At 36.5% G+C, this 27,561-nt stretch overlaps 1 protein-coding gene across 4 annotated transcripts in view; it reads right to left on the reverse strand.

Annotated features, from left to right (window-relative positions):
- LOC122805673 (neurexin-2-beta-like) overlaps positions 1–25,509 on the reverse strand; it is a 1,444,051-nt gene extending 1,418,542 nt beyond the window's left edge. Inside the window, exon 1 of one of the 4 annotated variants that reach the window (XM_044076001.1) lies at positions 24,573–25,509. In XM_044076001.1, the coding sequence (XP_043931936.1) occupies positions 24,573–24,855 (283 nt within the window). In that variant the 5' untranslated portion in view covers positions 24,856–25,509. The remainder of the gene's footprint in view (positions 1–24,572) is intronic. The other 3 variants (XM_044076002.1, XM_044075998.1, XM_044075999.1) reach the window with 3 other exon arrangements.
- Between the last annotated feature and the right edge of the window lie 2,052 nt (positions 25,510–27,561).

Below are 27,561 nucleotides of genomic sequence, written 5' to 3' on the forward strand. Positions count from 1 at the left end.
TGAACTGATATAGACCCCTGTAAATGAATGTAAGACATCATATGTTGATGAGGTAGAATAAATATTAATAGGTGCATTCCATAATATGTGGTCTTGGTGAGCAATGAATGCTTATCAGAAAAAAATCTCCTTAATAAGGATTGTCTGTGTATTCAGAAAAACACAATATTTTCACTAAGTTTACATTTTACTATCACAGAGCTTACATATTCCTGTTCTTATATTTGAGACTTAAAATACTTTCCTGTTGTATTATTGAGTACTTTGTATTAAAAATATTTGTCATTTTCTATATATACAGAAGCTTTAAAAATTACAGTGGCATCCTGAAAATAACCAGAAATGGGAGTTCCCAGCGACTATTTGTATCATAACAGTAAATGGATTTTTTGATCGAACAAATGATTTACATTAAGGACCGAGACTGACCACCACTCATTTATGCTTTCAGACAGGCATTTTAGATCTTCTAATGTCCTGTACTCATAAACTAACACACACTGTCACACACACTTCTGTGGAGGAATTGAGTTATATATTGCCTGTGTGTGTGACACACATGATCAAATGGGCTATCAAACAATACAAATTCATCAAATCTACAAAGACAAAAAAAAATAAAAATTAAGATCAGGTCATTAAAAACATTCTTAATGAAAACATACAAAGGAAAAGCAGAAATAAAAAGTAAAACTCCACACCATGCTCTCATGTAGAAGTTAACATTTACTATGATTCTTAACTCTAAAGCTATTCTTTCACTTAATACTTGCACTAAGCATAACCCTAAAACATAAATCCTGCCCCAGATCCCAGCTGTATCCTATATTCAATTACTTCTCCAAACATATTACAAAAAGAGATTTAACCCACTGTTTCATTGAGCATTATAATCGACCACATGATCAAATAGAAGATGGATTCAATGATGCGTACATTCATCTGTTGTTTCTCTTCTCAGTGATTGGTATGGTAAAGCTAGAAGTGCATGTTACCAAAAATATCTTGTTGCATTAGGTAAACTATTCTATATTTTAATTACATATGTTATGACTATGTTAAGAAAGAAAAGTAAACAAAATCCATATTTTGGGAATAGTTAACTTAAATTGCAAATCATAAAATCAAGAATTCATTTCTAAAACAGTGAGTGAAGTTACACTTTTTGAGCACGTTTGTAAGATATCATTATGACTGCATTTATGCATTTCATTTTTGATGTATAATATTTAATAAATCATTGTCTCTTGAAGTTGACTAATAAAAACATTTAGCTTTTAAATTAAAATCTATAAGTTGAATGAATACTAAGTTTTACATGCTTGAGATTATGACTGGCTGTATTACTTTCTGGAACCTTGAGGATTAGTACTATGAATTTTGGTAACAGCTAAAGTCCACCATATAGATTTTAACATCTATTTATATATAGGACTCTAAAACTAGTAGTTAGCATTGATTATCAGAAGTACTGAAAATTATGTCCTTATATATTTAAAAAGGGAAATGTCTGAATTCATATATGGATCTGAAGCACTATGGCAACTAAGTGTGACAATCACTGACTAGTGTATTATTATTTAGGGTATTACAAGCTCTTTGTCCCAAAGATGGGAACTAGCTGCTTGTGCAGAATGAACAAAGGAAGTATGAGACAGGCAGCCACATAATGTGGTTGTTGAAGATGTGCAGTCACTACTGCACAAAGGTCAAAGCACCTCATTGAAGAGAAAGTGGTAATCATGGCACATTACATGCACACCAGTACAATGAGCCAGACACTGCTAAAGAAGAAGCTTGATACCATGGGGCATACAACATCCTGTATTGTCCTCGGTTTGATGTCTTCTTGCTAATAACTGCTACAGAATGCACATTTTCTTATGCTTAAACTTTTATTTGGGTCCCCTTGAATCTCATCCTTCTGGTCCTGCCCATAGTGTCCCCCATCTATGCCAGATCTACCAGCAATCCTCCTACCCCTGGAATACTCCGGTACTGCTGAGGCGATATATGGATCCCAATTGCATCCTAGGGGCTTGGCCATCTGTGTCTCCCCTGTTTTTTTTTTTTCTTTTATATGCCCTTACCACTTCCTTTCCCCACTGTCCCAAGCTCGTAGACTATGCCTGAGGGAAAAACTCCCCTTTTACTCACAGCTCCCCTTTGGGAGCATCATTGATGAGCAGCTTGTCACCCAATGCGGACATGCCCATTCCTCCCTCCCTCTCTGACATGCTGTCAGTTGCTCAAGAGACTAATCGAACAAACACAGGTTGCCTGAGCCAGATTCAAGCCTTTACTCCTCTATGCCACTGGAGTAGTCTTTGTTTGCTGAAACACAGTAAATAAGTATTAGCAGTCCTGACAGCTTTACATAAATTAAGTTTCCCTCAGACATACTCTACAAGCTTTTGACGGCAGGCAAAGGCAGTGGTTACAGCATATGAAAGAAAAAAAAAAAAAAAACAGTGGAACTAAGACGGCCTAGATGGACATTTTACAGAATTATACAACCTTATTGGTTCTTGAGGTTGCAGAATTTGTCTCTATTATTATGTAGTTTTACTTGATGAGAACAAGTGTATGTTTGTAAAGACAAGCATGATGTGACCAGGAAGTATTTGTAGCACTATTTTCTAAGCAGAAAGTGTTGGAAGCACAAATAATTACATGTGCCATGTCATGTATAAGACACAGAACACAAAGATGCATGTGCACACACACACACACACACACACACACACACACACACACACACACACACACACACACACACACACACACACACCTGTCTTTCCTTATTAATGCATTGCATTGATGACTGTCATTTCAATCAAATATAACTGGATCACAGGATCAAAAAAAGTTTCACTACACTGGTGTGTAGGACATGATTATAATCCTGCTGTACAATCTTTCACTTTAAGAATATTTGGGGGTAAAGGTCTGATAGAAAAAAAATTAAGCTTAAGTCACAGTTAAGCCTCTAAATATGTATTGATTCTTTATTAAGTTCAGTATTCTGTGACTGATGCGTGCTATAAGCTGATAATTTTCATGGTTATAATATTTCTTCAGTGTTGTTTATTCTTACTTTCATACAAATTGTACTTGTCCCTATGAGTTTTAGCACCATTTTATATATGTAATGTTTCTCTGAACATTTTCTATTAATTATACCCCAGTACTGTATTTCGTACATTCTCTGTTCTTTTGATATGCAAATTTCAAATCTTGCTTCTACTTGGTATGGTAAGTTGACATATGTAACTTAGCTTTTCTTCCAGGGCTTCTGCTGAAAATGGGTTCTGTCCAGACAGAGATTCACAGATATCAAATGCAAATAAATGCAGTCATAGTAATGATTTTAAAAGATACTTCCTGGAAAGCTATATGTAGTTGGCTATACTACAGTAAATTATATATATTTACATAATATTACATTATATCATATTCTACCACTTCTGAAACTCATTCTGACCAGCTGCTCTGTCAGGGTATGATTAAAGTATCTCTGTATAATAAAAATGGCCTGAATTATTGAATGGACATGGGTCATTAGACGTTCATTTAGAATGAAAGAGTTGAATGTCTCCAGGAGCTGCCTCCTTTAGATACCAAAGGAACAAACTGCAGTCTGCACAAATACACTAGTAAGCATATTATGTCATATGATCAAGCATATACATTCATGTGGCATGCTGGTATACTGCATTTTCATTGTCCTTGACAAATGAAAAACCAAAAGGCAGCCTTGAAAATAGCCATATGACACTGGCTTTTACTGCCCACTAACCTAGTCCATAAAAATTATTTCTCATCTTTATATCTCATCATTCACAGTGCATTGTTGATACAAGCATTATCTTCTAACCTATACATGGAATGATGCCTTCATATTACATGGAAATGGGTCGGGGATGGAAGCCTGACATGTAAATTCATAGAATCAAACAAGAGTATACTGGGTTATAGGTCAGCATTAAGAATGGGGGAAATGCTAGATTAGGGAGGAAGCAACAGAAAAATAAAAAAATAACAGCTGTTTTCAATTCCACAGCAGTATCCTTATATGAAAGGGTTTGCACTTTCATAACTTTCTTCTCCTCCATAATCACGTCATTTTTTGTAACAGTTTTTGACATGATTTCAATGTTATTATTGTGAATGCGATGTTTTGCTCTTCTAATTAGAAAAAATTGTATTATTTGTCTGTCTTTCTTTTGCCAGAATTTTTTTCATATCTGTTTCTATGCCCTCTTCTATCCATGGGGAGAATGAATATGTATGTGTGTCTGTGTGTGTATAAGGTAGAGGTATTATATGCATACCATAGAATGCATGTAAATTAAAGTTATTAAACAGGAGAATTAATCAGTGAACTGGGTCTGGTTACCTTGTTTTACATCACTCCATTTCTCTAAGGGGTACAATAAACAACCAAATGTTTCAATGGGGTGTCACCCAATAGGCAGGAATTATCGCACTTATTACATTTTTCTAGTTGTTTATCCTTCTGCAGTTTTAAAGTCATGGAGGAATACTGCATGGTAGGATCTATCCATCTGAAGCCTCTCCTTTCATGTAGTTTCAGCATGTAAATTTGTCCAAGTTAAAAGGAAACAAACAGTGGTAAACTTGGTCTAAGGTAACCACAAGACCAGTCCAAATAAAAGTAAAACTTTATCCAAGAATGTCAGACCACAATTTAATAAAACAACAGCACAAGTAACAAGAAGCAAAGTTTTTGGGCTCAGCCCTTCCTCAGTGCAATAACATATCAAGATCACAATTCACTCTTATGTTCACTTAAAATCACATGACCATAACCTCATCATGTGATAATTAAAATATTCACATAACCACAATCATTTATATTGCATTTGCTTCTTCAAAAAAATTGGCTTCAAACTAATGGCAGCATTGAGTCCTGGATAATTATCCATGGCAAATCTAAGTATCCATTCATATTCTTTTATCTCAACTTCATTACTTATATTACCCCCTCTCAAAATTATACCTATTATATCAATAACTCTATATTTAAAATCATGATTTAAACCAAAATCCATTACATGTTTAGCCAATGCATTGGTAACTATCTGCCTACATATATCAGAACGATGCCCTATAATTCGATCTTTCAGCCTCATTGAAGATTTACCTACATAGAAGTCACTACATTCAGTGCAAGTAGCAAGATATACTATATTCTCAGTACTACATGTTGCAGAAGAATAAAAGGTATAACTCTGTGATGGCTCCAAGTAAGGTATGGGCAACTCTGAGTTGCCCACACCTTACTTGGATAGAAGGAAGTTTCTCTGTTCACCTGTGAGAGTGGTTCCAGCCCAGAAGTTAGTAGTTTATTGGCCATTTTGGGCTAATTTCTATCTCTTTCATTTCCCCTACTATAAAAACAGTGTTTGCATGGTTTTTTACACCGAGCAGTGCCGGTTATCTACGGTTAAATTATTCCAGGCTCCACTAAGTCGCTTCCCTTGAAACTAGTCTAACTCTCAACCTAAGCACTTAAAACGCATCTTACAGCCCTGTACTTGCTCAGACCTAATAGCAAGTACTAATATACCCTGACATTGATTGCCTAGTAGAGCAAGGCTCTTTATTCACCCCTCACCAACCAAGTGACTAAGCAGCTCAACCTACTATTCAGGCATGACCAAAGGGCAACTTTAGGTGCACTCTCCAGTCCAGCTGGTGAATCTGGGTATCCTGAGGCAATGTTACAACTGCCTCATGTACACAGATAACCCTCTCCTCCTACCACAAAACACTAACATATGTGAGAGATGCAATTTTACAGCCAAACTGGAAGCTAAGCTGTCTCCACCCAAGACTGGAACAGACAGTCAAGAGGAGAAGGTTAACACTTGCACCACAACTCCAGCTGCACACAGACCTACTAAAACAGCACTGGCAAAAACTACACATAAATACACAAAATCATACTCGGAGGCTCTAAATAAAAACCTGCAAAAGCATTAGAGACCTCCAAAGCAGACACCCAAACAACCTGCACTTCCCGTCACAAACCAGACAACACATAAAAGACAAAATCAGTGTGCCACGCAATCACAGCCCCTAAGACGAAATAACATACCTAACACACTAGTAATAAGTGACTCTATAGTCAGGCACACTGACGTCCCACTCACTAGGCTGAACAAGGAGAAGGTTACTGTTAGCTGCCTGTCAAGAGCTAGAATCCGCCATATAACACAAGCACTCAGGTCATTCCAGAACAAGTACAAATATGACTCTGTCATTGTTCTTGTTGGTGTGAATGACCTGAGATGTACCTCCGTGGACTACATGAAAAGAGACATGGAAGAGCTCTCTGATCATGTAGCCCAGGCTGGTATGACCCTGACCATGAGTAGCATCCTGCCCTCACCAAGAATGATACCTCAGTATAAAGAAAAAATGATCAATTTCAACAACTGTCTAAGATTCTGGTGTCATTCAAAGGGGATCCAGTGTCTGTCAGCCTGGGATGACATGCTCGACAATCCAGGCTGCTTCGCAAGAGACGGCTTGCACCTGTCACCCCTAGGCTTTCAAATACTGGCCAAGGCTCTTGCTGCCCCCATAGTGCCTTTTTTAGGCAAGGCTCAAAAGTCAAACCCACCTCTGTAAACAGCAAAATTAACAAAAAACTAAGGGTTATGCTACTCAATGCCAGGAGTTTAAATCTCAAAATGCACATGCTCGAAGCACTCCTTAGTATGGAGAACGTTGACATCTGTGCAGTAACTGAAACCTGGTTCAAGGCTCCAGAGTGCACCCCAGCACTACCGAGCTACAACTCATACCACACATTTCGGCCACATGTAGTGGACATCATTTTAATATAAACTTTGTCAAATATTGACCTATACCTTGTCAGGACAAAATGGTGGGTTAGCAAAAATCTTTTTTAAAATCAAAAAGGCAATGTGCTAACTCATTAAACTCTTTCCACAGAAGCTATGTGTTTATTCACCAGTGTGGTACGATTAAAGATCATTTTCGAATCAGCAATGTTATAGAATAGAAAAATTTACCGTTTTCCTGATTGTAGTTTTTTTTACTTGTGATCACTAATTTATTGTAAAACTAAAGTTGTTCTTTCATCATTTCACTTAAAAATGTTGTTTCTAACAGACCAGCAAATATCACAGAATGGAGACTGGATGTCTGATACCACATTTTCTGATGAAGGATGACTGGTCCATTTGGATGTTTTGCTTTGGGGGCCATAAAGCAAGCAACTTAGCTTTCTGACAGAGATAGAAATCTCAATGCCCATTACCCCGAATCATGTGAAAGGACAATGAACTACAATTAATTAAACAATATTAAGTCAGCTTGTTTTCTACCAAACTGTTAATTAAATTAAATTAACAGTTTGGCAAATAATTAAATGTTCCCAAGAACACAGCAATTCTTTCAATTAACACATTTAAGCATGTATCGTTAATAACATCACTAGATCCCAGCAGATATAATAATTCAAAAGAAGCATGGCAATGAGTAGCCATTCTCCAGTTTCTGTATATTGCAGGCCTTTTAAAGCTTAGATTTTAGTTGAAATACTCAAAAATACTTTAGTATTAAAATAAATGAGAGAAGACAATCAAAAAGACACAATTAGGAAAATGATAAATTTGAGTAGCACTGTCACTCTGAACATGATCTTAAAGTTTTAAAATTATTTTATCAGAATGTTCGAACAATTTACATTTCAGAAAGACCAAAAGAAAGTCATAACTTTATAATCGCTGTTGAATTACATATGAATTAAATTGTAAATAGCTCTGTAACCACTAGGAACATATACACTGCACATATTTTGTAAAACAGCATTTTTGGACAAGGCTAAACAAATTACACATAATCTGGATGCCCACACACACATAGCCATGGGCAAGGACCACATACACAGACGCAGATAATAGGTATTTACACAGAGGGATAGATACTTAAGTGGACAGACAGGTAGACAAACATACAGATGATATAGCTGGACAGAGAGACACAGTGAGAGAAACATTCATACATGCACACAAATAAGGGCATATTACTAGGAATGTTTCCCCAAATGCAAATTGATCTTGTCAACTCTTCTCCAAGTCATGAACAAACTACAAAAGCAGAGTGCACTGTCTGTGAAGCATTGCTGATGTTTTCATAGCTGCTGTTTTATGGGGTATAAGGCAAAAATATAAGGCAAAATCAGGAACATCTGAGTCCATCCATAATGTAGTCATCTAGCTGGAATTAGGTGCTCATTGCTCATTCCTTTGTAAGGAGTCTGTTGACAAGTTTTGATGCTCAAAGACAATTTGTGAAATAAATGCAGCTCTGACAAGGGACAGTTATAAGACTTACACCACAGCAGTCATATTTTGTTATACTGCTTTGAATTTACTGAATGCAGGTGTTATTTTGAGTGACATACTGGATGGATATATGTAGTCACTTATTTCTATACAGGTCTTCTTGTACATGTTTAAATTTCCTTACAGTTAATAGTGTGTGTGTGTGTGTGTGTGTGTGTGTGTGTGTGTGTGTGTGTGTGTGTGTATGTGTGTGTGTGTGTGTGCATTCACACCTGGAATATTATATCATTATCAAGATTAACTTTCCTTTGGTTATGTGTTGGTCATGTGAACAATGAATTTTATGTAGCATGTTATGTAGAATATAAAGAGTGATAAGCTATTAATGATAGCATTAAACAACTAGAAAATTAGTGCAGATGTCACAGGAAAAAATGTATGCTATCGTCACACTTCCAATCATCAGCTCAATTATTCACTTATGCAAAAATATGTGTTATTCCATTCTGATAGTCTCCATATGAGTGACAAGAAGACATTTTAGCATTTCTTCCTATGATAAAACTGAGATGTAATTAAGCCACCTATTTGCAATAATGAATATTTTAATGCTACTTTGCAAAATATTTTATGATTCATAATTAAAATATGAAAAAAATGATTATAATATGGATTAACTCCATAATTTCCTTACAGAACTATTTACAATTTCAGAACAACTTGCTTGACAAATTCCCCAAATGTCAGTTATGCATAGTAAAGCAGTATGGTAACCTTTTATTTTTCTAATTATATGAAAATGGAGCACTTATTTGGTGTCATGTTTTGAGGGGAGAAGGTTGACTAGGGGACAGTAAGACACAACATATGTAGTAATATGGAACAGAAAGAAATGTACACAGCCCACTTAAGTACTGACTGATCTCTAGTGCTCTACGCCTCTCCCTTGATATGATAATGTGCTTACATGTAAAGTCAACTGATGTAATCTTCTGTGGTTGTTTAATGTAGAGCATCACCCCTTTGCCAGCTCTTATAACATAACCTTTTATCTCCTTATTGGCCAGGATTGTTCCCCTCCCATTTTTCAATTGTTATATAATACTATATTAAATGTTCACTTTTAGCATCTCTCCTCCTCCTTTTATTTCCTGTTCTTTTTGAAATAATATATAAAATGACTGCACTCTAGGGTAACGGCCTCTCATAAATCATTTATCTTTACAACATATGGTATGTTCCTATCCATGATTACTCTTCCTTGCCTCTTACTTATTAAATCCATGCATTAAATGGCTGTTATATAGGCTTGCCGTACCTCCCCAACTCCTTTTATTTAGTGGTCTTCTGTCTTTCGGCTTTTCCCGGTTAGGGGTCGCCACAGCAGAACTCCGGTCCGCTAATGATTGGCAGTAGATATTTACGTGCTGGCTTGCCAGGCCTAACGCACAACCTTCATATGCTCCTTTATTCCTTGCAGGGCTTTGCTGAATTGCTGTAGTGTGCAAGGCCTTAATATGGGACAATAGAGGAACTGATGAATAAGTTAGAGGGAGGTTGACATGATGGTTAAGATGTATGCCTTACAGACACAAGGTGCAGGGTTTGATTCTCATATCGGGTTATTGGCTAGATTTAAAATGGCCCACAAGGGCAGTTAGCTTAGCAGTAATCTATCTATGAACCTAGAAGTGTTTGTATGATATGACAGTTCTGCAAGATGCACATCTGTGGAATAAAACCCACTTATATATTCACACACTAGGCAGTGATGGTAAACCAAATATTATACAATGGACCAATGGCTGGAAACAAAAGAAATGCCCTCAAATGTACAAGTCCCATTCAGGGTTCCAGCAAAGGCATACCTCTCAACTGTCCCTGATTCTGCCTCATATTTTGTTGTCTCTCATAAACGTTTTAATTTTCTGGTGAATCAGTGAGGATCACAGGCAGTCAAGAATGTCACTCATTAGAGCTTCACACTTCCTGTTGTTCAAAACAATGTGTTAAAGTTATTCCTGATTTTAGACCATTCTCACCCCATCTAGAATTCTTGGGCACAGAAGATGAGAGGTATGGTGATGGAGTGTAAAGACTGCCGTATGTCTTGCAAGGGACATTAATGAAAAGGCAGCATGACCCATCACACATTGCTGTATACAGTAATGTTATTGTCGACAGCTGATTCCCTCATTTCAACTCAATCCCTTAGTTTATGTCTTATGAATTGTGCAGCTTATTATAACATAACAATACTGTCCTACAGCAGACAATACACTATAAGCCCAATATGCCACATTATGCTAATACAAACAGTTATCAACCATTCCAGAGTGTACTGCCTAAGCCTAACAGACTTATATGTTTGTGTGTCATATAATTATGGCTTCCTAATCATCTTTTATTGCTCTTTTTTTCTTTGCTTAATGTAGAGCGGTACAGTGATACAGAGGCTAGTGTTACTGCCTCAGAATGCTTAATTCTCCTCTTCAGATCCCAGCTGGTGATAGACCCAGCATGACATCCCCACATCCATGTGGTTTTGTTAAGTGATCTAGTTTACTCCCACGTACTATAAGATATGCCATTGTTGAAACGACAGTTTTTCAGTTTGCATGTCCCTAAACAGAATGATAATCGTCTAGAATCATGTTGTCTGCATTCCTTCCACTGTTATGATGCTCTTCATTCCCCATGTGACTCTGAAATAAATAAAACAGTTATACTGGAATTAAAGTAATAAGTGATGTTTATTGCATCATATTACATTGATTTAAACCTGTAATGATATTGATGTATCCTTCAGCAAAGGATAGGAGGAAAATAATGCAAACCTGAAGGCACGTGGGATGAAAATAATTACAAATATGACAGCTGTAACTGCAACAAATTGTGTTAAATAAGAAGAAGCTGAGAACTGAGACAGAAGGTTAACAGCTTCAAATATCTGTGGGGGGGGTGTTTGAGGAGAAATATGAATGAGGAGGTCAAAGCTAGAATCAGGGGGTTGGATACTAAATGGCACACAGTGTCAAGGGTAATGTTTGTTTTTTTGTGTCTTTTGGCTTTTCCCGGTTAGGGATCGCCACAGCGGAACTCCAGTCCGCTAATGATTGGCAGTAGATTTTTACGTACTGGCTTGCCGGGCCTAACGCACAACCTTCAATGAAGGAACGCCCATTCACGCATGTGTCAAGGGTAATGTATGACAGAAAAATGCCAAATAAGTTGAAAAGTAAGGTATGCAAAGCAGTGGTGTGTCCAGTACTAATCGTTGGCATAGAAATCTAGGCAGTAAAGGCAGCACAAGTGAGGAAGCTACAGTGCTTGAATTGGGTGGTAGGATGCACACTGTGGGACAGATGAAGAAATAAGGACATCAGAACAGAAGCCAGAGTAGCGCCAATTACAGAAAAAGTGAAAGACAACAGATTGCAATGGTTCAGACACATGTGCAAAAACATGAGGCAATCTAGAGAATAAGATTTGGAACAGATACGAAGAAGGGAAGAAGAAATGAGGACTTTGAGATGGATATATCGTGCAAGAGAAGGCCTGAAACAGTTAGGAATGACTGTCAAAGCAGGCAACAGAGTAGCACTGAAATGAGAGATATGGCAACATTTTACACACCCCTAACCCCATGTAGAGAATGGGAAAAAAGGGGTCGATGATGATTCTGATATTAATATATAACATTTGTTTTATTTCTAATGTAGCTGTGGGTTCAGTTACTAGCTGAAAATAATCTGTTTTTGGAAATATATCCACTTGTGACAAATCAACCCAAAAATGTCTTTCTCTTCATTGACATATACTCACCTGTGCCTTAAGCATTTCACCTCAGATCTGTATTCCATTCTCTGTTTCATTTTGCTGTGTTCCTACCTGTGTATAATTTGTACAGATTGCCATGTTAGTTTGTATCATAACTATGTTTATATGGCTCTTCACCCAGAGAAATGCTTAGAATGAGCTGTTGTACATTTGGAGAGCATTCACGGCATCACAATGTAAATAAATAACATAACATAATGCAATAACAGCACTGGTACAACCTCTAACCCATTACATTAAAGTAAGCATGCAGTAACAAAGGGAGCTATGATTCAACAAACCAATGTAATTAAAATATACAAGAGAGATAAATGCCTTACATTTAGTACAGGACATGTAGCAGTGATAAAGATAACCAGACTGTGTTTAATTCAATGAACTACATGTTTTAGTGGTATTTGCATTAAGTGGCCATTAATCACAAAGTGGAAATCACTACAAACAACTGTGAAATGACTTTTTGTGATATTTCTTAAACTATTTATAGTCAGAATTAAACCTGTTTGGGCCTCTGTGTCAGTATATGATTGATATACCAGTGATATCGCAGGCAAAGACTGAGTTGACACCTTGGAATTATACTATCATGTTTAAAAAAATGTGGAAGGGAAACACAAGTTTATGCAACATGAAAAATAGTGGGGGGAACACTTACAAATGTGCACTCCAAGAAATGGACTTTTAGAGCTATAACTAGAGAACTAAGACATACAAGGCCAAAAATCATTACTAATTTAACTTGTTAAAGCAGTTTAACCAGCCTGCCAACACCTAGTGAGCTTTCAATTCAGAAGTTTTGTTCAAGTTCAAAGGTGAAGTCCCATCATATTTTCACACACAAATGAAATATAAAATGTGTGTTGAAGCAAAAAGTGTGAAATTACTTCAGAACTTATTTGCAACCATATACCATAAGTAGATTTGCCATAATGTCATCTATATTGATACAGGCAAGAAAGCAGTGAATATGACGTGTGAGATTTTCGATATTTTGCTTCCTTTCCCCATGACTACAATACTGTTTGTTGTTGCAGGTAGTGGAAAGTGGCTGTGCTGAGACGGGTTCAGTATATTATTAGTGGACATTAGGTTTGTTTGTTTGTGTCTTTCGGCTTTTTCCCGATTAGGGGTTGCCACAGCGGAACTCCGGTCCACTAATGATTGGTAGTGGATTTTTACGTACCGGGTTACCAGCCCTGACGTACAACCTTCAACGAAGGCACACCCCATTCACGTATGCCCCCACACAGAATACGCTCTATCTGAGAATCGAACGGGACAACATCTTGCTATGAGGCGACAACACTACCACAGCACCACCACCGCAGTATTAGTGGACATTAGGTAATTATTCAAATTCAGGTAGTCTGTTTTAATGTCCAGTCAGGTCACTTACCCTGAAGGAAGAGTAAAACCAGAATAACTTTGATAACTGTAGGACAAGCATACATACAAGAAAGGAGGGCGGCAAATAAAAACATGAAATGTACTTTGAATATAGACTGCATGAGCATATAATTAAAAGTTTTTTTAGGGTACTGGAAAAGTGAAGTTGTTCTACAGTTATGGAATATTTAAAGGTTTGGAAATCATTTCAGCTAATACAAGTATTATCAGGTGAAATTCAATGTTTAATATATATATATATATATATATATATATATATATATATTTATATATATATATATATATATATATATGTATATATATATATATATATATATATATATATATATATAGAGAGAGAGAGAGGGAGATGAGTAGAAGATATCTATAGAAATTTGATTTGCTATGTTCATTAGCCACAGTATTTTTCACTATCAAATTGTCAGCCAGTAAATTGGCATTTTGTACTGATGTTATCAGAAAATCTAGCTTTTAATACATCCTATAAGAAGTGAAACGTGAAGGCATTTTTTTGTTAGACTGATTATTGTAAGAACAACACTCGTATATTATATTAAAAGAAATGTTTTAAAATGGTGACAGCCATGTGAAAGGCTAATCAACTATCAGAAAACTTATGGCTGGCAATTGTAGATAGATTATCTGATTGCTGACCTGATAGAAAGTCTGCTTTGATGCAAGAACATATCGTATTGAATGGATATCACATTTAGTCTATGAATATGATACTAATGGCATACACTTAAAGCTGAATGATCCATAACATTAGAATAGATTCAACAAAAGAGGTCCAGTCCAGTTTTGCTTAAACATGCCAAGAATTACCAGTTCTTTTAGCTATGCTAAGTCCACATGGAAATACGGTGTTTATAGACAAAGGAAGATTTTGTAACTTATAAGAGACAGACAGACAGGCAGTTTCAAATATGTTAGGGCATATGCACTCCATGGCTGGGCTCTCAAACATGCATGCATTTTTTCAGTTATTCAAAATGGGTTTCAAGTGATATGTCATTTCTCAGCTCAAGTAAATATCACTATCTTTTGAAAACGAGGAAGTCAAAATGTAGGATTTAAAGTGTTAATTCAGTGTTTGCCAATCTATTTTAATACATTTGCAAGCAGATGTAATAGTTCATATAAATCATTATTTAAATCTGGAGTGCCAATGAGCTGGGCAGTGCTACCGCCTTTTATTACGTACAAATAAATCTGTAAACGACTCCCACCTTACTCACTAAAACTGTGATGCAACCCTCAGTACAATTTGTATGAAGGATAATAAAGGTTACAAGCAAGTGTGCGTTGCACTCCGGAGATAAAAGACTGGGAGTATTAAGCTAAACTACAAAAGTCATTATTTATCTTCCAGCTACTTTCCTAAAGGCTGGTTTGGCTTCTGTGTTGTGACTGGCTCTAGACATATTACATTGGTCATATTCAATTAGGTATCTACTAATACAGGGAAACAAAAAGATTAAGTGATGCACTGGAAACCAGATGGACAACACTGCATGCTTTTTCTGACTGATTTTAAACTGTATTTTAGGACAACTAAATGAAAAAAATATGGCCACAGATTTTCTGCCAAGTATATAATGAGAAATGTTATTAAGTGAAGACAAAAAATATAGGTTTAGTTATAACGTCTTTTGGTAAAGATGAGAATTTATCTTTCTAAAGTATTTTGTTTTAGTTTTGATTATTTTTAATGCATATTTTGTATTACCAGTTAATGAATCATTGTTGATACGCTTTAATGGAAAAAGATGTAGTCCTGGAGTCACATTTCTTAGACTACAACATTGACTTGGCAGAATGATAGTTTCTGTTTTAACATTTTACTCCTTTTGCATGCAGCTTACTAGTACCTAGTCTTTCTGTTTGGAATAATGGGATGACTGAAGCATAACAGGGCTGACTATAGCTTTGCTTCACTCAGTGAAGAGGTAATGGAGACAGAAACTGCAGAACACTTAAACTGGTGTTAGAGGCTTTGATTTGTTAACATGGTGTGGCTACTTCCAGCTAGTCATAAGGTTTTCTCTAGAAATTCCATCTTGAAATTGAAAACTGCCAAGCTTTTCAAATGCTAAAACCAGGACTCTAAAATAGCAAACCTGCATCGAATGCAGAAAAATGCATAAGGCTAAAAATGGACAGTTGTGTGACATCAGTGTTTCATTGTTGAGGCAAGCTATATCTGTCACCCACAGCTTGTACAATTTATTTTTTCATTGTTGAGATATACAGACAGGGGAACACATATTAACTCCTGTCACATGTAAAATGCCAAGTTCCATGGAACCAGATCTATTGGTTACAAACTGGAAGTTTCTTAAACCAAATGAAGAAATACCATCTGCATTCACTACCAAAATTTTACAAAATGTTAGCATGTAGATATATTCCTGAGAAATAAAGGAGGGCCATAGTGATACCACTTTAATGAGAAAGGATCACATTAGACCCACACAGTTATAAATTCATTCGTTTTATCTAGTATTCAATATAAAGCCATGCAAAGAGAGAGGCAGAATCAACATGGATCATATCAAAAATGATACAGGAGATGTCTCTTACTGGTTCCAGTCAAATGGAACCACATAAGGGAATAACTGACAGTTTAAAAGCAAATATCATCCATATGTAAATCATAGGGTAAACTTTGTGGAAGCAACAGGATACATACACTCATAGAAGACACGCTACCTGATTCACAGTAGGGGTTACCAGTAGAGTTTCACACACCTGCGTAAAGGGAGAGGTCACTTCTTTTCAAACTATTCTTCCCAGATACTGAATTATTCTTTCAGTTACAAAAGTGGGAAAATAGCTGTGGATAGCCAAATATGTTGACGATTGCAAATTGCGTGACATAATTTTTTCAATGAAAGATGCTATTATTCTCCAAGATGGCTTACATCTGCAGTACTAATGGCCACATCTTTAATGCCAGAAAATAGAGGATCACTAGGCTTTGTAAAAGGAGAAAACATTGTGATTACAAAGTAAATAGTCAAATAAAAATATTAAATATCTATGGAAAATAGTAGGTGACATTTAAACTTTGCTCTATCAAAATCAGTAAAGCATATTGTGCAGCCCAAGTAATTCTAGGGCATAGCCAGGCACTCGAGGGAGATCCCTGTATGTTGTCACACCTCACTCATCCAACCCATAGTTGAATATAATGTTGTATTTTTCAATCTTTGAACTATTCACATAACTTGAAAAAGTACAAAAGTTCCATAATACAAAAATGCATTTATATTACCTTATCGTACGATTTAAATAGCGAACGCTATTTCATCGTACCTAAAATATCTAAACTACAAAATATCGAACATACAGCACAGCAAATTTTTTTCCCAGGAAAAAAAAATTGCTGTTCTGCAACACAAACATACAACACAAGCACACCAAAATAAATAAATCACACACATACACTTAACAAAACCATAATTCTAACCCTACACTACTACCCACCCACACACCTTAACCCAACACTAACCCTAAAGTCCCTAACTACTGCATACTCACCTTACCCACTCCCTAAACCTAAAGCCCCTAACTACCACACACTCACCTTACCCGTCCCTAACCCTAAAGCCCCTAACTACCACACACTCACCTTACCCGCTCTCTAACCCTAAAGTCTCTAACTATCACACACTCACCTTACCCGCTCCCTAACCCTAATGTCCCTAACTATCGCACACTCACCTTACCCCGATCCTTTCCCACACTTACCTTAACCCAGTCCGTAACCTCTGTTCGCATACTTACCTTACCCCGGTCCGTAACCTTCCCACCACAGTAGAGTAAATAGCAAAGCCATGGAAAGGACAACCAAAATCTTACCCTAGCTAAGATTTCGAAGTTCTGTGGCTTCACTATTTTGAGTTTTCACCAAAAATGGGTCAATATTATAGCATTCAAAGTTTAAGAACTTCGATACTATAGTATAGGCCCTACAAAAATCATAGGTTTGGAAACTTTGAATGCTGTTGAGATGATTTGGGAGCATCTCTACAACTGTGTTTCCTGCAGGATACTAAGATATTTCATCTGTCTGGTGTATAAGACAATATCTAATTCAGTTCTATCAGAAAGTCTATGCCCTGAACACCCTGCAGGAGGAGCAAACTCTTGGCCAAAACACCCAGTGATCGCAAAGTCAGTAAAGTAAGTACATATCAAAATGGTTTACACGTATGGATGTCCTATATATCTGTAATGCCATGTAAAATAAAAGCTTGGTTATATTATTTATTGCAATGGTTTAATAAAGCTCAGATATAAAAAGCTATACACACACCAGAATGTCTGAGGGACTCTGAAGCAACCAATGTCCTTTATATGTTTCACTGTGGTCAGCTAATCTTACGGTTTTTCCTAGGCAATATAATCAGAGTTAATTATTTTATAAGAAGGGACACACTGTGTTTCATTCATTCATTCATTCATTCATTCATTCATTTTTTTTTTTCTGGACAAACTGGCTCAGAATCGATAATATTCATAGTAAGCAAATTATAAAGGTGCTAGAAAACACAGAGCACTCTAACTGTATTGCTTCCCTGTGAATCTATTAACACGTGCGACTCATTTTCTAAAACAATTTATGCCACATGGCTGGCAGTTATATTGGAACTTCAATGACTGTCATTTGCACAAGATGTAAATTTCTAGTGCACTGCATTATTTCATGAGTCTTGATGCCTACAGCCTAAAGGAATGCCCAGTGGATAATGTATTTATTTATTTATTTATTTTTTAAGTTTAGATATGGGAAATTAGTGCTAAATTCCAGCTTGTAGGCTGATTTGAAACTCCTGGAACCTGGGGATGAACCTTTGGCTGGCAATTCCAATTATATTTAATACATTTGCTGTACACTACAACAATATTACAGAAGTTGATCCTTGGATGGAAATTCACATGCCACAGTTAGCACAGAATAAAATGCTTTGTGATGGCTGAAACGTATTAACTTACTGGTGCTGCTATCAGCACATTAACAGATTCCCTGTTTTCTTTTTGCTACTCTTGTCTTCTTCCTTTGTTTTATCTGTATGGAACATATTCCAGAAAAAAGCCATGAGGATAAGTAGGTGTTAAGTATGGTTTCAGATATTAGACCTCACAGAGACATTTGTGTCTATGTAAAAGTGACCACGTGTGTCCACCTGATACTGAATGATTCCTCTTGAGTTAGTTTATCCATCTTAAAACATCAGACAGAATGTTTCTGGTCTCCAAAGGAATTCAGACTTCCACCATCAAATGATAATGCCATCCTGCTTGGTATTATGTGCTGAAAATAGACACTGTGTAGATCCTTTTTGGCTGCCATTATGATGATAATTCCTTTAAAGCTGACATCCCAAAAGGATCTGTTTTGGGTCCTCCTGTATTCTTGCTGTTTATTAATAACCTGCCCTTTGATTTGTCCTCAGTAAAACATTGCACTATTGCAGCAGAACTTACAGAAATATTTAGCCAGGTATGGATCTGGATTCTCTCTCTAGTAAACTAGTAATTACTGTGAAAACAATCTACTGTGATGATATACACTATCTACCATAATCTTCACTATAATCTCCACATCGGGATTACTGACCCTAACAGTAGTACACTTGAGTAGGTGTTTCAATCATTCATTTTCATTTAGCCTACATATAGAACTGACTATTGGCAAGGTCTTCTGTTAGATAAAAGTTGTCTGTAGATTATCGAATGTAGTAATAAGGAGTCTCAGCTGAAATATAAGCTTAAATGTTCTTATAGCTAGGATTCAGTGTACTCCATCCTTTACTGCCATTAACTCGTACAACAACAACATTTCTATCAGAGATACCCAAGAACAAGATTTACAGATTTATCTGCTTATCACTTTGATGAGAACACCACTGTTTTTTGCTTTTTAAGGCCTGCTCATGCCCAATAATAACAAGGGCTTTTTTTTTATTTTGAATCACTGAGTTTTACGCTACTTAAATGCGACAACTGTACATCTTTGGTGAAGAGGCCCAGAGTAAAGAATTCATCATGCCTTTGAGATCTAACAACACTGAAGCAGTGACTTTGAAGAAGACAGCTTTTAAGCTTTTACTGGGGAAGGGTTTTCTCCAAAACTGCACCACCATCATCCAACGGCTTACCTAGGAATGAGGGCTGTCTTCAGGAGAAAGCTCAATGAACACCTCAAGTAAGTCAGCAAGTACAATTGTTGCTGAGCTACTCATAAGCTTTCTTCAGTGGCATGTAATGATACCATCTTTAAGGAGTATGTTAGAAACCTAACTACACTGACTGCTTACGGTCTTAAACTACACTGTATAATTGTTTGCCATTCATGTTATCGTTATGTCAATTTAAGTTATTTTTTATTATAGGTAGTACTTTTATGTATATTTTATGCAAGTCATTGTTTTATTTTTAGCTCAGGTCATGAATAAAAATGATTTATTGAACAATCTATTTACCCTGTCAGTAAATGTTAAAGGAATAAAGAAAATCCATCTTCTGTAAGTCATGCATTCTAGCAAATAATTTGTTCTTTTGCATGCTACAGATATAAACTATAACTCACCCACAAACATATACATGCACTCAAGGATACATTCTGTTTTGTTTTCTGCAGCACTATGAACAATTTTGTAATGATTATACCTGACAATTAAGTGTCTTGCTTGTTTATGAGGTGCTCTTTTGAATCAACTGCCATTTTTTGGGTGACAATGTCTGACAGGATAATACTTAATTCTGAAATGTTCTGTTTGGCAATGTTTGTGTTCATTTGAGAGGACACTCCATAGTAAGGAACATTAAGGTGAATATAAATGTCTGAGCAGCAAGATCAGAAAATGCTATTCATCTAACATTTTTCCAAGTCATTCCAATAAAAACATTATAAAATAAAATAAATAATGCAATATGCTCAGTTTTAATACACAAAAGTCAAATTAGCAATAACTTTACTGAAATTTACCACCCCCTCAAAAAATTAACTGAAGGCTTGTTTAAAAATGTATGATTTAACAAATACCTTGAATATCTTCATGACCCGACAGTTCCTCACTTAAGATGGAAATCTGCATAATAATATTTTCATGTATTAGAAAACCTGTCAACAAAAGTTTCCAGTTGTTCACCTGGAAATTGGTTGAAATCCACCATCTGATAACTGCAAGATATGGGTGGGTCTGCACACGAGCATCCTTCAAGTACAGAAGTTGCAGAACATGGCTCTCTTTATAGACCAGTATTCAAAACATGAAGAAAATTTTCAACCAGAGAAAGAGCAGGGCATATCACACAAAGTTGTTTGCATATGCTTGGTAGAATGACCTATCATTGCTTTCATGATTACTGCATTCTGGTCTTGCCAGATGCTATGCATTCTGCTTGCATTTACCAATTTGTGAACAAATTAATATGTTTCATCCCCAATCATTTCTACCAGCATAGCTTGGTATCTTAGCTGAACAATGTGTTTCAGACAGTGACCAGTACAGATAGGACAATGAATACAATTTGATATGCCATGGCCAATGCCCGTTCAGATATAACATCCAGATTATGACTGTGTCCTCAAGGGATCAGTGCAATATCTGGCAACTAACTTTAAGGTTTGGGAGCTAGCTGCCATAAAACTTACCTCCTGATTCAACAGCTAGCAGCATTAACTTGTCAATAGTTCAATACAAAGAAAGCTGATGACATCCAAGACTGGATATCAGAAAGCTATAGTGTCAGCATAAACAGAACCATCCTGTACAGTGATGAACATCTGCTAAAGATGACTATAACCTAAGTAAAAGTGAAAATTGAATTACTCTCTTATAAGCTGTCCTAAAATTAGCATGAAATTGAAAAAAAAAGCTTAGCTGATAAAACAGTTTACATTATAATTTATTTAATTTGCCCTGTAATTTCTTACACCTATATGCAATTGTGTTAAAAGTAGAATATGTAATGCAACATCTGAAATATTTTCTTTCCTATAGTGACAGAAGTATACCTTCGTCTTCACAATGGTAAATGTACCAGAAAGGCTTGCCCTGAAGGAAACCAGTGAAATTAAAGTTCCGAAAGAATTATGGATGTGCACACAAGGAAGTGTCTAACAGTGCAAATATACTTAATGTGAGCAGAAAATACTCCACAAAAATAACAATCAAATTTTAATTATTGCTTTACATGTGTGGTTGCACAGTAAACATACAGTCATATTATAACTATGTCACTAAGTGAAAATAATTTTCATCATATACAAAAGAATCACCCATATTTCAAAGGGCTGTGCAAAGCAAGTGTCATTTAACCTAGCTGTCAGATGTCTGCCTATAAAGATTCAGAAGCAAAATATAATGGAGGTAGAGTCACTTACAGCTTACATCCAGTAATCAAATGACTTTCAGTAGAAAAGGATCATTGGCAGTATGCAAAGGTGTCATCTAAAACAAATGCTTCATACTTGCACAGTGAGAATTATAGTATTTAATAATGCATGTGGAAGTACAAGACAATGCAAATGACTGTAGACTCTTATGACTTCTATACCCTCAGAGCTGTCTGCTGTTACATTATGCACAAGAACACAGAAAAGAAGGCAGTAAGTGCACAGAGTCAATCTGTTCACTGAGGACCTATATTATAGCATTATAAGAAATGCACACAGGAAAGTGCACTGTGAAGCAGGAAAATGTTCTACTGTGGTACTCAAGGCAAGTGGCAGATAGACTACAAAATGTATCCTTTCAATCAATAAACAACAGCACCAGTGTGCAACAATTTCACTAAAAATCCCACTGTCGATAGCATTATAATGTTAACTGCCCACTTTAAAGGAGTACCCCAAACACAACGGCAGCTCAGATGTGGAATTAAGTCAAAAGACTCTATTCCACTCCTGCATTCCATTTGCAAAGACAATAAAAAGAGGTTAAGCAAAATGTAATGTCCATAATCTGTGCTTATATATTTAATTGGAAGTAGGTTCATACTCACCATGGCAGCAGTATACTGAATACAGTATTCATTACACTATCCTTATTACATGATAAACACAAAAAAAGCTATTCAATAGAACCAGTATCATATGACTTTAATACCTGTTCTAGCCTAATTTCTGGTTATTCATGAATTCTTATGTGAGATGGGAAAAAACACATCTTGTAATCCACACCCAGATATGAGGATCCATTTTTCTAAAGGTAGTTAGTCTGTTTAATTATAATGAAACAAAAATGCCTAAAACATCTAGCCTGCATTGGTTCAACTCTGTTTCAGGCTGTGTTCTCAAACCCTGTGTCACTGTACTAATGCAGGAGCATACAATAAAAGAAGTGTTCTAATGTTTTTCTTCCTTTACATAAATTACCACAGCAAGCTATCAACAGAGAAACAAGGTATACTGTATATTCCTTGAAAACGTGGGGCAGAATATGCCGTGTTAATAAGGTTTCTGTAATTGTTCAAGGAGGGTTATTGCTCACCCTTCCCGATAACTAGCTTTGTGGGACTAAACTGGCAGCTGCTATCTGCTTCAGCCAAGGGAATTTTAAACAAAACAATGGCAGGGAAAGCTAAACAATATTATATCTATGGAAACAGAATTAGGAACACATGAGAAAGGTTCTAAGGAAGGTGATCAAGTCCTTCTAAGAGCTGAAGCAGCTGTGTTTTGTGATTTCCATGGAAAAAATAGCCCATGTTACTTCAACCTGCTGATTTCCTAAGCAGAATTTTGTTCTCAAGATGCATTTGTTTGTCTTCGTACTCTTGAAGCAGTCACCAGTAAAGAGCACAGGGAAAATAACACTCTAAGGGATGACACACGTGATTTGTACCACTGTGCAATATGTTTGTGTGTGTGTGTGTGTGTGTGTGTGTGTGTGTGTGTGTGTGTGTGTGTGTGTGTGTGTGTGCGTGTGTGTGCGTGTGTGTGCATGTGTGTGTGTGTATGTGTGTGCGTGAGCTGTGCGCATGTTTCTGTCTGTCTGCGTTTCACAATACTTGCAGCTGCATGTTACCTGAAAATAGGATTTTCTTTATTTCATAGCCCTGTTCACCATGTTAAATAAAATGCAACTGAAAAGCAACACCATTTCAGAGACAAAGTTATTTTTAGTACAACAAAATAAAACAAAAGAAAATAAAAAATGAAGTCAGTGAACATTATATTCATAGAATCAGAAACATTGCATTTAAGTTTTCAGGAAAGCACTTCTCACTGCTTAAATCCAAGTGCAGACTAATGACAAGCTTCTAAAATGCAGCTGCTGCCTGCATAAGGCTTTCAATGCCACTGGAGTAGTTAAAGAGAATAAATATTCATCTATAGGAGGTTTAAGATCAGTAAGGTAATAAAGATAAGAACTTATTTAATGCCCTCACCATTAGCTTCTCCCTTCTCTAATGTGTGTGTCTTTTTCAACGTCCAGGAGAGGTCAGATAACAATACCTAATAAAAAGTAATCTGTCAAAGCAGCCTAGAATAGAAAAGGTACCATAAACTGAAACTAAGAAGCATTTTACTGCAATCAATATATAGTGTCAGTCTTTTCACAGAAACAGCTGCCTTACATCTTCCTTTCATTCTACATTTTCTCTTTATAAATGATTTTTTAATTGTTTGTTATGACAATACCAGAAGGCAAAGAGAAGTGGCGACTCATATGTGCATCTTGAAATGCAATGATTATCATGCTATACCTTGGTGTTAGATATGGATTACCTTAGCCATTATTGCATGCACTGGTTAAACATTATTCAGTGCATACAGTTAAAACAGCACAATGTCACAAGCAAGGAGTTTGCAAAAAAGGTGTTCACAGTATTAGCACTGTAATATATTAGTGAGGTTTGTGAGTACTAAGGGGAATTCCACGGATCAGCCACACTGCTCTTCTTCAGAGAAGAAGGTGAACAAGAACAAGGAATGGACATTTTATAGATGTTGTCACTTACCATGCCCTCCTCGTGTGAGAAATGGTGTCCTGTTTATAGCGATGGGCACAGTCCCATGCTTATTATGAAAATGGTGCACATGATGAGTGGTACTGAGGCTGGATGAAACTCGTGCTGCCCCTGTGACACCAGCAAGACCCAAGACAACTAGAGAGGAAAGCAGATGGGCCAACCTAGGACAGCTTAGATGACCAGTACAGGCTGTGGTGCCCTCCCTACTAAGCGCTGCCCTCCTTAAAAACATGGCGGCAACCAAGATGTGAGCACAGGTCCCATGGGGCATCCTTGCTTTACTTCGCCACAGGCCTCATTATTTCGCTCCGTTTTTAAATCCTTTCAATTTTTTTCAGGAAGGGAGGATCACAACAAAACCCCCCTTCAAATACAAACAGCCATGAATAAAATTAGTTTTTATTCTCTGTTTGACTATGAAATAACACGGCAAGGCAAACACTCCACTTAGTTCAGGTATCAGAAAGAACTTCCCAGGAAAAGTCACCATTCCATATTTCTTCAAGAGGAATATCCTAAGGACACCAAAATCATTGCACTCCAAATGTGAAGAAATTGACTCCTTGTAACATCCCCACAGAAGGAATAAAATGAAACAAGTAAGGCACTTCCAACTTTTGATAGAAGAACTCGTACATCAGTGCATACACATAATATATATACATATGCTTATGCATAAATACATATATTTTTTAAAACACAGGGTAAAACTCCTCCCTGAAAGAAACGCAGAGATTAAAAATCCACTGAAGCTGACTTCTGATGCACTGAAATACTCCTGAGAAGATGGAAAAGATTAATTAGTGACACACAGCCCAGGAAGACATGAGAAAGTAAAAATAAAAAATTAAGAAATATCCACCACTTCGCTCAGGACTGAGCAGGAACAGATATGAAGAGCTCGTAACCTACAAAACAAGAAAACCACTGGAGTATGCTGCAGAGGAACAGACTATCAGAATGCAAAAATGGGGGAGTTCAGTGCTGTGCATATGTGCGTGTGCGTGAGTGTGTGTGTGTGTGTGTGTGTGTGTGTGTGTGCATGTGTCTGGAAGCTTTTGAGATTTAATGAATGCTTTCCGAATTCTGATTTATTACACCTGGCAGTCACATGGACTCTCCCGAAAGCTGCTGAATAATTGAAATGTGCTGACATAAATGTAAGCCTTTTGCACTGACTGTGTTGTTGCATATGTACATTTTCAGAGCTCTCTCAACCCCTTGCAATCCTGTATCTTAGGGTGATCCACTCCTGATGAGAATTCTGCCTGATTTTTTTTAAAGCCAGTACATGAACCTTTATAAAACTGTGTGAATTATGTGAATAGCTAAAATATTCAGGCACATATCTTAGAGCCCTATTGACATCTGTTTAAAAAATGTTCTTAGCAAATGACAAGAGTCTATACTAATAAATATTTCAACACCAAAACACAATGGGTTGGAATAAGCATGCGAAAATAATTTCACAATAAGACTGCTTAGTGCAGGTCTGGCATTATATCTTTAGATAAACCAGTGCAGAATGATCGTATCACAGAAATGCTTAGAAAGCAAGATTTTGTTTCCTGATATATGTATATGTGTGTATGTGTATGAGATAGAGAGAGAGAGAGAGATAGAGAGAAAGAGGCTATTAGCCCATAAACATTCATTTCATTGCTTCATTTTGACCATTTAATGTACTAGAATGGGATGCATAAATAAAATTACCTGCATACTTTAAGATTTTAGCACAGACCTTGCCACAGGAAAAAAAAAAAAAACAGGTAAAAGTTACCTCTGGAAAAATATTTTTTTTTTACTGTACTACTAATTATATTAACATTAAAATGTGTAGTAGTATGTTTCCCTTGACAGAGACCGATGCAAAGGGTCTCATATGTTGCCATCTCTAAAGGATTTTTTTTTTTTTGTAATCATGGTATTGGTCACACATGCAAGATTTAGACAATATTAAACTAACTGGCCAACTGGCTCAGCATGCATAACTTTAATGCAGTTATTTTATTTTTTTGGGAAACCCGGCTTTTCTGTCACATGTCCTAATGAGATGAAGATCAAATGTTTGGTCTACGCAGGCCATGTTTTAACACAATCATTCCCACCACTTTATTTTTCATTTTTCTTTTTACCCCTCTGCCTGCTATTCTAAAGCTGAAGATATTAAGACAAAGTTATAGCACACAAGTAATTAACTGAGTAAGTAAAATGGCCTGCCATAGCCTCTTTAACAGCCTTGATACAAGCCAAAAGAGAAAGGAATGGAATTAGGCCACTCTTTTTTTCAGCCCATAACTGCTAACATTAAAAAGGAGAAAATAAAGAGGAAAAAAGCCCCAAACTATGCCAAATAGTATCAGGGCCACAAACATCATCCCTGCTTGATAAACAACTCAATGAGTATTTATATCAGGAAGCTAACTAATAGGCAATTTATGGAGGCATCACACAAATTAAGTAATACATTTCCCATGTAGAAAGGACATTAATCCCATTTTGATTGTTGTAATATTAGGTAGTTTCCTGACTGGTAAAGGAACTGATTTCCAGAGTCTGGATCCAAGGACAAAGAATGTTTTTGTAGCATATGCTAGTAAATGTCATGGAGTGACCAAAGGAGAAGAAACCAAATTATGTGACCTAAGTGTTCTTTTAACTGATCTTAGTATCCACTACTCTGACCTGCAGAGGTCCATGTGTAGCTGGATTACTGATTTTGATGCCACAGACAAAAAGGTTTATACAAATATCAGTCAGTAGCCTGCTGAATGTTTGATAATTAAAACACAGATATTCTCTTTTGGGGCTGTTGTCAAATACTGTCATATCATGCTAACAGACATTTGCAGCTTGATTGTTGTCTTTGCAGATTCACCAACAAAGCTTGACGGTTATATTCTAATAGGAAATAAAACTCCTTCACGTATCCTCTGTCTGACTTAATTAGTAAGTCATTTATTAACACACTGAGAGG

This window comes from Protopterus annectens, chromosome 6.part1 (genome assembly GCF_019279795.1).
Source record: "Protopterus annectens isolate FY-2018-M chromosome 6.part1, PAN1.0, whole genome shotgun sequence".
In the NCBI taxonomy this organism is placed as follows: Eukaryota; Metazoa; Chordata; order Ceratodontiformes; family Protopteridae; genus Protopterus; species Protopterus annectens.